The 10,891-nt window shown below is 43.8% G+C and overlaps 1 protein-coding gene across 1 annotated transcript; it reads right to left on the bottom strand.

Annotated features, from left to right (window-relative positions):
- Positions 1-434: 434 nt before the first annotated feature.
- On the bottom strand, positions 435-10,047 carry LOC121455273 (2-5A-dependent ribonuclease-like). Its single transcript, XM_041662919.1, has 6 exons — positions 8,570-10,047; positions 7,806-7,891; positions 4,797-5,002; positions 3,853-3,985; positions 1,980-2,122; positions 435-606 (listed from the first exon to the last, which is right to left on the bottom strand). The coding sequence occupies exons 1-6, from the start codon at positions 10,044-10,046 to the stop codon at positions 435-437; spliced, it is 2,217 nt and encodes a 738-aa protein (XP_041518853.1). The 5' UTR covers position 10,047.
- Between the last annotated feature and the right edge of the window lie 844 nt (positions 10,048-10,891).

Raw genomic sequence — 10,891 nt, forward strand, 5'->3', positions numbered from 1 at the left:
TTGGTGCAATTAATATAGTAGGAATCATGTTGGTCACATGACTCAAGTGGATGGTGGTGCTTGCCACAAAAGCTTCACAATGTCAATTCAATCACAGAAATGCAATTAATGGTGGAAAGAGAGAACCAACTCCACAGAGCTGTACTTATTCCTTCCACATGTGACGTGTGTGCCCACCTCTCTCTCCCTCTCTCTCTCTCTCACTTTTTTAAAAATGAAATCTTAACAGACATCTTTCCCAGTTCTACCCATCGAAAGGGAGTATTATAGTTTTTTGTGGTACATTGATTTTGTAACTGTTTGGAGCTTACTGTATCAGAAACTGACACACTGGCGCCCTAACTCAGGCCTGACAAGCAACCACATTGCTTAACAGATCATAGATATTAAACTTCCCAGAAACATTAAAAATCGGTTCCTTGAACTAACAAGATTCAGGTCTGTAGGTCCTCTGGTCCTGCTGCCTCGGGCACACTGAGGCTTGATTGAGTCAGAGGAAAATGTTTTCTGTATTCTGTGTCCTTTAGTTTCTTGTAGACATAAATGGGAAGATCTGGAAATGTCCTCTGAAAATAACAAGAAGGGTCTCCAATTCTTTCCTTTATACTGAAATAAAACACAAATAGTTAGCGAACTGGCCCTAGGCTCTTTCTCCTTCTTAGAGTATGCCTTGACAGCTGTACTTGATTCTATAGCAGGAACAATAGGGACTTTGTAATCTGATGAATTAAGATGCTTCCTAACTCTTTAATAACTATGCAATTTAAATTTTATGAGCTTGTTTGTTCATTCATAAAAATGGTGGTAATAGCCAGGAGATGGTGGCACACCTGTTTAATCCCAACACTCAGAATGAAGAGGAACGTGTGTCTCTGTGAGTCTGTGGGCAGCCTGGTCTACAAGAGCTAGTTCTAAAACAGTCAGGGCTGTTACACACACACACACACACACACACACACACACAAACGTTTCTTTAAAAAAAAAACCCAGAAAAACAAAAAAGCATAGAAACAGTGGGAAGGGGAGGTAGATCTCACAAGACCGTACCCCGAGATAAATAGCTGTTACAGGCAGTTAATGGTGGTGAGAGCGAGCATCAGCCTTCTCCAGGAGCAAGACCCCTCTGAGAGATTCCAACCCAAGTAAGAAGCACTAAACAAAGACACAAATGAGCAACACTACGTGGACTCAGAAGGTTGTGCTTATCTATACATATGTATGTGTGCAGCAGCAGTTAGAGATGAGGTCATGAATTGGAGAGGACACTGGGGGGGGGCACAGGAAGAGCTGGATGAGGAGGGAAGGGTGGAAATGTCAATACAGTACTTATTATGAAATTCAAAAAACAGTAATAATAAAACAAAATGGTAATACAACTCCACAATTCTTTATAATCAACCTCTAAATAATAAAAAAGAAAACATTCTGAACTGTACTGTGTGTGTCTGTGTGTGCAGCTGACACTTCTGATAACTAATGTGGAGATGTGCTCAAGGTTAGGACTCTACAGTTGCTTATACGGTGGCCCTGTCTTCTGTTGTAGTCACCCAGAAAGATACTTCTGTTCAGTAGAACTCAACAAAGCTAAAAAGGAGGATGAGACCCTGCTGAGCATGTCTGTAACTGATTGTAAAGCCCCAGGGACTCAGAGAGATTCCTTTTTAAAACAGAAAAGAATTGCTTTTGCTTTTTCTCCTTCTCCTCATTCTTTTTATCCAACTCCTTCTTCTCTGTCAGGGCCTTACTATGCATTTCTGGCTGGCCTGGAACTTTCTGTGTAGGCCTGGCTGACCTCATGGAGATCCATCTACCTCTGCCTCCTGAGTTGTGCTATTAAAGACATGTGCCACAGCCCCGCCCTCCCACTTGCTTTTCTTTATCAAAGTAAGATTTCTTCTTTCCATAGGGACAGACTTACAACTGTGTTTTTTAATTGTTCTCCTGCATGGACGATGCACAAGAATAAAGGAAGCACTTACTCCTTGCTTTTATCCTCATTGATGTGCTCTCCCATATTCCGAATGAACTTCAGTAAATCGCCTACAGTATTCCGATAAGGATTTTTCTTACCATATTCCATTTCAGGGAAATCATCCATTCTTTTCATGACATATTGGTCAATCTAAAAAATAAAACATTACCCCCAAAGTATGATGACAAGATAAAACAAACCTTGACAGTATCTTAATAACAGAAGGTCAAATACAAATTTGAATAAATGCCCTCTACCAATGAATGAAGCAAATAGAACAAATGAAAGTACATGAAACCACCACCCACTGTGCCATGCGGGGCAGTTATGTCGTGTTTGAATGAGGCACTAAAAGTGACTGATTACATTTTTGTCTGTACTAGCTAGTTCCCAACAAATTAAGCCTACTAAAACCCTCTGTGGAAGTACCGACAAGCCTAGCCACTGTGGAAATCAGTACTGAGAATTCTCAAAAAGCTAAAACTACATCCTACCAAAAGAGCAGCTACAACTCTGCTGGGGATTCATCCAAAGGACTCTCAGTCAACATATCACAGAGATATCACAGAACTGTTCACAGTAGCCAAGATGTGGAGCCAACTTAGGGGTCCCTCAGTTGCAGAATGCTACAGAAAATGTGGTTTATGTACACAATGGAATTTTTTCAGCTATAAAAAAAAAACTTCTGTCATTTGCATGAAAGCTGATACAATGGAGATGTCTAAGTAGGCAAATTAAGTCACTCTCAGATAAATAAAGTAGGATTATGCTTAGATATATAAATTCATGTATGTAAATTTGACAGGAAAATAGAAAAAAACTGTAGAGCATCAGGGACTAAGGAAAGGGGAGGGTTATGAGCAGGGTAGAAGGGCATGAGGGGATATGCTCAAGGTATATCACATACTTATATAAAAATGTCTCTACTTTTATGTTTGTCCATTTCTAAAAATTTGAAGTTTGAGCTATATCTCATATGCATGCACTGAGCAAAGAATCATGACACACTCACTCCATACTAAGAACCAGCACACTGTGGCTCTCTGCCCCATGAGACTTAAAGACTGGCAAGGAAAATTTATATTAAATTAGCAATTATGAGTGGAGAAAAGGAAAGAAAATGAGAAGCAGAAGCAAATATGGAGAAGAGCAGAAGGCTGACATAGAGAATCTGCTGGTCTCAAAGACCTGAAGATCATGGATTCTCTCAGGGTGCATTGTCCATGAGCTGCACCACACAGCGTCATCTCTGCAGATATCCGCACCTCACGGGAACATGCTTTATTCTGCTTTATGGTGTCCAGACTGTGATGTTGGCCTAAAATATAGTTGGATTTGAGAAATACTTGTAAATTTACAAGCATGAGAGTTTGTGATACAGATTGAGATGCTGATTAATTTTATAGAGTTACCCTAAATTCGATTTTAGCAGAATTTGTCTTGAAGAGGAAGGATTTGAAAGGTTATCTTTTTTCATAATGTGTCTTCTCAACACAATGTGGGTCCTTGGAACAGGGCTGCTCACAGACAGCAGAGGTGTCTAGTGTGTCTAAGCTATGGCTTCATGGTGGAGAACCGCCTTGGCTTAGGCTCTATTTAGTCAATCATTCTTATCATAATAAAACTTTTGGCTAGACCTGAGGGGAGCTAATGGACTGGATTAAGGCCATCCTAAGGCATAACTTAATGACAGTGTCTTAGGGGTCCTGACTCTGAAGGAAGGAGAAGAGACTCAAAAGAGTCAAGAGGACTCATTTGGAAAGAAGAAAATGATCCCACTCGCTTCCTGGTAACAACAGACTGGTGTAGAAAATAACTTAGAAAAGGCAGCATAAATTGTTACATATACCCTCATTCCTAGACCAAGAAAGTGTTCATACCTCATCTTTCCACTGATAGAAATTTCTGGAAGGCTCAGGTGTCTGAAAGTTCAGTAGTTTGAGAATCTCACTTTCATTTTTTCGTTTTTTGATGTCAGATTCATTCCCCACATCCCGAAGTGCTCTGTAGCGGCTGAGAATGATAGAAAGATCTATTTTTCAAAAAGACAAAACTGATGAGCTTTGATTTTTAATTGAATTTCTATGATGGGAGAGGCCACTCATTGATTCCCACCTGTTCCTCAGTAGTTACAACCAGAATTCAGTAAGTTGTTGCCCCTCCCAAGGACACACTGCCTACAATGCCCAGGTGAGAGGAAAGCCTGGGCCTGCTGATGCCCAGCCCAGACAGCTGCTCATATCACAATGGTTCTCAACCTGTGGCTCACGATCCATTTGAGGGACAAAAGACCCTGTCACAGGGGCCATATCAGACATCCTGCATAGCAGATATTTACATTACAATCAGAACAGTAGAAAATTACAGTTACGAAGTAGTGACAAAAATAACTGTGTGGTTGGGGGTCACCACTGTTGTGAACTATGCTCATTGCTAATAATAAAGCTGATTGGTCGATAGCTGTGCAGAAAGAGATTGGGCAGGCAGCCTGACACGGAGACTACTTGTAAGAAGAAAGGTGGAGTCAGAGAGTTGTTGGCAAACAAAGAGAAGCCAGATGAGAATATCGTGCTGAGGAAGACACCAAAATATCAAGATAGATAAGAATATGGGTTAATTTAAGTGTAAGAGTTAGCTAGTAACAAGCCAGATCTGAAAACTAAGCATTTAGAAGTAATATAAGCTTCAGAGTGGTTATTTGAGAACTGGCAGAAGGGAGAGACTCATCTGCCTTCACACGGCACCATGAGGAACTGTATTAAAGGGTCTCAGCATTAGGAACCTTGAGAACCACTGCTATCACTCATACCTGAGGTCTACTTACTTCTCCCAGGTCCAAAAGAAAGGATGGCCAAGCAGGTCCTTCAGACAGTTCATTACATTTTCTCCAGGGGAAAACAGGCAACAAATGAGGTCCTTAGTCTCCTTGTCTGGAGACTTTTTTGCCACCTTTATATTATTTTCAGCCATCAGTATCTCAAAGGGGATTTCACCTTTCATTACCACATAGAGGACCAGCCGTCCAAGGGCCTGCACGGAAGCCATAAATCAAGCCAAAATTGCAACGTGGTAACCTATTTGGGTAAGCTTGAAAGATTTGACAGTATTATTATTGTCAATTTCATTGGTCACCAATCTGCTTAGAAGATTAGTAAGAGGAATCTCTAGGTGTGTCTGTGATGGCATTCACAGAGAAGATTATGATCATGAGGGCTCTGGCCTAATGGCCCATGATAGATTCACACTGCCAGTAGTCTTATATGGAAGTTGTGGGGTGTTGGAAGACAGAACGTGTTTGGAAGAAGTGGTGCAGTGGGGGATTGTCCTAGTGTCTATACCTTGACCTGGTCCTTTCCAGTTGTGGTTGAGTGTTGCTTCCTGTCCAGGATGAGCTGGTCTATCAATCCCTCACATCTAGCCTGAACTGAAACCTCTGAGACTGTGAACTCAAGCAAACTCTTCTTCCTTCAGGTTCTCACAGTGATGCATAAGTAGTTAGTCCAGACATTGTGGAAATTGAGGATGGGAGGGATTTTAAGGAATCTCTGGGCTATATTCCTGTGGTCCCATGATGTCATGTTAGCACTCTGGACTCCAAATATGTAGTTCTAGGTAAGAAAGGCAAAGCCCTGTGTACAAAGAGCTCTCAAGGCCACACATGGCCCACAGTTTAGGGTCCTGAGAGACCATCGTGGTCCAGAGCTGCTAGGATAGACTTGTTGGCAACAGGATTCACCTAGGTCCTGGATGTTCTGACAGAATGTGGATAAGTCAAGGGAGGATGCATAAGGACACTTGCTCAGATATGTTCATAACAGCATTATTCATAATAGCTAGAACATGGAGACAACCTAGATGCTCCCCAACCGAAGAATGGATGAAGAAAATGTGGTACATTTACACAATGGACTATTACTCAGAGGTTAAAAAAAAAAAATGACATCATAAAATTTGTGGGCAAATGGATGAAACTAGAAGAAAAAATCATCCTGAGTGAGGTAACCCAGACCCAACGACAAACACAGTGTGTACTTGCTCTTAAGTGAACAATAGATGTAAAGCAAAAGATACCCCGACTACTATCCACAGTCCTCAAGAAACTAGGTAACAAGGAGGACCCTACGAGGGATGCAAAGATCCCCCTGGGAAGGGGAAATAGTTGAGATCTCCTGGGTAAACTGGGATGGGGGGTATTGTGGAGGAGATGGGAACATGCTCAGTCGGGATGGTCAAGTTGGGGAAGGGATGGAGAGAAAAGACACCAGGGAGAAACCTTGATAGTGGTGCTAAGATGGCATTGGAGAAAAGCCTGGTGCAGGGAAGGCTCCTGCGGGTCCACGGAGATGACCCCAGCCAGAGCTCCTGGTAGTGGTGGATAGGGTGCCTGAACTGACCTTCTCCTGTGGTCAGATTGGTGACTATCCCGTCATCATAGAACTTTTGTCCAGTGACTGATGGAAGCAGAAGCAGATGTCTACAGCCAGGCACTGGGCCCAGATCTTGGATTCCAGTTGAAGAGAGGAAGGGAAATTATATAATTTGGGGCCTCAGGATCATTATGGGGAAACCCACAAAGACAGATGACTCAAGCTCATGGGAGTTCATAGACTTTAAACCAATAGCTAGGGAGCCTACATTGGACTGACCTAAACCCTCTGCATATGTGCGATAGTTGTGTAGTTTGTTCTGTTTGTAGGACCCTAGTAGTGGGACCAGGATCTGATTCTGGTGCATGAGCTGGCTTTGTTGGAACCTATTTCCTATAGTGGGGTGCCTTGCTCAGCCTTGATGCAGGGGGGAGGAGCTGTCTCAAGTTCATGTGCCATGCTTTGTTGACTCCCACTGAGGGCCTTACCTTTCCTCAGGAGTGGATGGAAGGGATTGGAAAGGGGGTAGGAGGAGGTAATGGGGGGAGAGAAGGGAGGGAAACTGGTTAGTATGTAAAATATATTAAAAATAAACAAATATAAAGTGGAGGGTGCTTTAAACAAAGAGGACAATATAGAACCAACTAGGAACTGGACACAGTACTGTGAGGAGGCAGATAATAGAGTCATTCCTAATCAGGTGGGACTCAGTACTAGCCAAGAAAACCAGGCTTTGGTACAGCTGAGAAGTAGGCAGTGGTCAGCACAAGAGACAGTTATGCTAGGGTGGTAGAAGTCAGGAACCACCAAACCCAGAAACAAAGCTATTGCCCTTTAGCTACTATCCAGGAGAGAACCGTCCGGCCATATCTGAACAAGCCTGGCAGCCAAGGTACACAGGGCCTCTCAGGAGTTGTTTTATAGTCCTGAGGCTTCTGCTGAGCTCTGTCTCCTTGGAGCTGAAGGCTGACTCCAACACCCCAGACCTGTCTGGAGTCTCCATATCTGACTTTGTTTGGTTCTCAGCAGGTAAGTTTGAATAGAGTTGGGAGAAAATCTCATTTGCCTTACCCTTAGGCAGAAAAATATTTCCAGAAGGAACCTGTGAGGTATTCAGAAATGCCTCCTGGAAGTCTCTGAAGAAGAGGCACCCTCGCATTAGTTACTTATTCAGCTGGTGAGGAAGAAGGAAACACAGATAAAGAAAGGGACCACAGTGAGAGGCAGCTCAGCGCCAACTCAGCTCTTTCACCATCTCCTCAGCCTGGTGAAAGATCTCCTGAGGAAAGACACAGAAATGCCGCTGTGGGCAAGGGAGTGAGGACAGTGGACACCATGGAGGGAAGCCATGGGAAAGCTTTCCTTCTGGATTAAAATAGGAAGTTCCTTACCTGGCCCTAGGGAGTGGGGTAATAAACAAATAAGGAAGTAGAGGAAAGAAAAGGTAACCCGGCCACAGAAATTACCTGCAAGTCTCTTTTGACCGCCCTTGGATCTCCCATGCACTGGACGCTCTGATCAAAATCTGCCAGGCGAATTGCTTTCTTGTCATCTAAGGGACAGTTTCAGAGGTGAATAAAAGTATTCCCTGTGGTGTGATAAAACATTTAAATAAATATGTAACATGATATGCAGTCTGTCATCTCTGAAGATAAATAATAATACATTCACTCATGTCCAGCCTCATTTGATCTACTAGGTAACTGTCAAGAGCAGGACACATATTTTTATTTTTACAGGACAGACAGTAGTGAAAGATGAGGGTGAAGTTAACCAGCTGTCCACAATCACAGCTCCTAGGACACAGCACAGTGTCCATGAGGCTACTGGCCATAGTTAAGGATACGGTCTATGGGTAACTAACAACTAACCAACAGCTAAAGGTGAAGGTTCTGAGTCTAGGAATGTCTTGGCATCGCTTTCCCTTCAGTTAAGCCCACCAGATTCAAGCTGCACTGGTCTTTATACCACCCTCATGGGTCAGAAATGAGATGGATCTGAGTTACAGTTCCCATTTCTAGAAGATTCCACAGAGTCCCCAGAGAGAGGAATGAATGAATGAAAGTTGTTGAGAACCAGATCTAAAGGCGAGTAAGTCAGGAATTTAGCCCTCAAGAGGTGACTATAATGTCTCCATGACGATCAGAAATAAATCTCCATTCTTTACCAATCTCTTAGTCTGTCATGTTCTGTTGCAGCCACACATGAAAGACCACCACAAAGAACTCACCTATTAAAATGTTTGGGGGCTTTAGATCCTGATGAGAGAATCCATGCAAGTGTAGTCTTTGAACAGCCACAAAAACAGACAATAGGACATTGCGGGAAAACTTATCTTCTCCGTTCTCCACCGGTTCCACTCTGTGTCCACCCAGGAACTCTTCCAAATTCCACTCACACAGGGACAGACACACATATAAACAGGTGTCGTAGGTCTCCCTTCCATAGAAAGTCACAAAGTTACTGTGGCCACGGCAGCCCTGCAGACAGGAGATTTCATTGCGTGCACGTGAGCTGTCCTCACGAAAGACCTTCACAGCCGCCTCTCGATTGTCATAGAACCCCAGGTAGATGCCTCCTTCAGAAGTGCTAGCAATTTTAAATTCATCATCTAGAAAGATCTTGAGTTTGCCAATCATGGGTCGATCCACTCTGTGGAGTTTTTTCAAGGCTTCTCCCCAGCGCGAACTGTGAGGCAACCAGTCACCAGCAGGAGGGACACTTTGATCATTAGCTCCATAATGGGAAAGAATCTCCATAATGGAAGTGTCATAATTCCGCCTGGCTATCCCAACAAGATCCCCACACCTGGTACTAGCTCCCTTAGCACATAACAACTGGACTGTTCTCTTCTGTTTGAGTTCAACAGCAAATTGCAGGGCTGTCTTGCCCTCATTATCTCTGTCGTCAATGTTTATGCCCTCCTGACTCAAGAGCATCTCTACCAAGCCTTTGTGTTTCCTTTCCACTGCCGCCATCAGGGGTGTCTTCCCCCCTTCTCCTCTCACATTGGCATCAGCCCCGTGGTGCAGCAGAAGGCGAGTAATCTCCTCCACATTTTCACTACCAGATTTCAGCAGAGTACGGATCAAGGCATTTCTGCCCATGTTGTCCCGGGCATCGACCTCTGCCCCCATGTCATTGAGGAGAACACTCAAGGCTTCTGTGTGGCCTTTTTCAGCAGCACTCATGAGAGCTGTGGCCCCTCCTTTCTTCAGTCGCCTTTTGTCCTCTGTTGTCTCCCGTCTCAAATTCACATCGGCTCCCTTATCAAAAAGGAATCTTAAGGCTTCTACTTTACCATACTCGGCAGCTTCCATGAAAGCCGTGAAGCCATTGATGTCACACTCATTGACATCTGCTCCTTCAGAGAGGAATCTCTGGAGCAGTCTCACGTCTCCATGGGTCCCAGCGATGATGAAGGGAGTGGCCCCATTCTTCTTCCTCCTGTGAGGGTCAGCACCATGACGAAGCAGGACATCTGCAATGTCTACCCTGCCAAGCTGTGCTGCATTGTGCAAAGGTGTCCAACCCCCGATGTCTTCACAGACATTGACATCAGCCCCTCTGTCCAGCAATTGCTGGATCCTGTCAACATTTCCCTCTTCAGCAGCTTTAATCAGCAAAAGACTGTCTTCATCAGTGGTCCTCTGACTGCTTGAGGATGTGGCTCCATCCTGGAGAGTGTCATGATCTGTGGTCTCCATGGTAGTCAGTTCAATTGCCTAGTGTTTTCAGCCTTTTCCTTGAGAAATGAATACTTGTATCTTTGGAACGCTATGAGAGTCTTGGAGTAGGAATTGGGCTTATTGTTCCGTCTTCTGAGGTCTCCTCTGTAGACAAGAGAAGAGGTGACTTTGTCTGACTCAGAATTCAGCTATACCCGTAAGGAGCCTTTACTAAACACATTTACTTGCTTAATTAGAAATTTGAAGTTGTAGACTATTGTGAATATATGTAAATTTAAGATGAGAAGATTATTACTCCATAGTCCCAGGCCCCCAAAGCAACTGCTACCAATATTTAGCATATGTATATACTGTTAAGTTTCAAACCTGGGACAAATAGCTGAGGTGCCTACTTAACTTATCAAAGAGGACCTGGCAGCCAGGTTCTCCCAGCATCACTCAGTTACTACCTGTCACAGGGTGTGGCTGGCAGACCCTGCACTCTCTACCTTGAACTCTAGCCTGGGGACTGGGCTGTCCTTCCCGCAGAGTCTCTTTTTAAGTGAGCCTGACACTTGGTTTTTCTGCCCCTCTTGTACCTTAAGCCTCCTGGCTACTGCCCTTGTCCCCCTCTCTCCTCTCTTTTTTCCCCTCTACCTCTCCCCACATTATCCAGCTCAGTCTGGTCATGCCCACTCTGGACTTTCCCAGATGTCCCTGCCTTTTTCTACATGCTCCCTTTAATCTACAATAAACTTTCCCCTCCACCATACCTAGGAGCAGTCATGGCCTTTCCTTTCTTTTGATTTTTTTTTCATGCATACAGATTAATTTTCAGGCTGGACTAAGGCTATGCTAAGTGACTCAGAACTTACATGCTTATT

This window comes from Microtus oregoni, unplaced genomic scaffold (genome assembly GCF_018167655.1).
Source record: "Microtus oregoni isolate MIOR12 unplaced genomic scaffold, Mior012 000013F_ref0000133, whole genome shotgun sequence".
In the NCBI taxonomy this organism is placed as follows: domain Eukaryota; kingdom Metazoa; phylum Chordata; class Mammalia; order Rodentia; family Cricetidae; genus Microtus; species Microtus oregoni.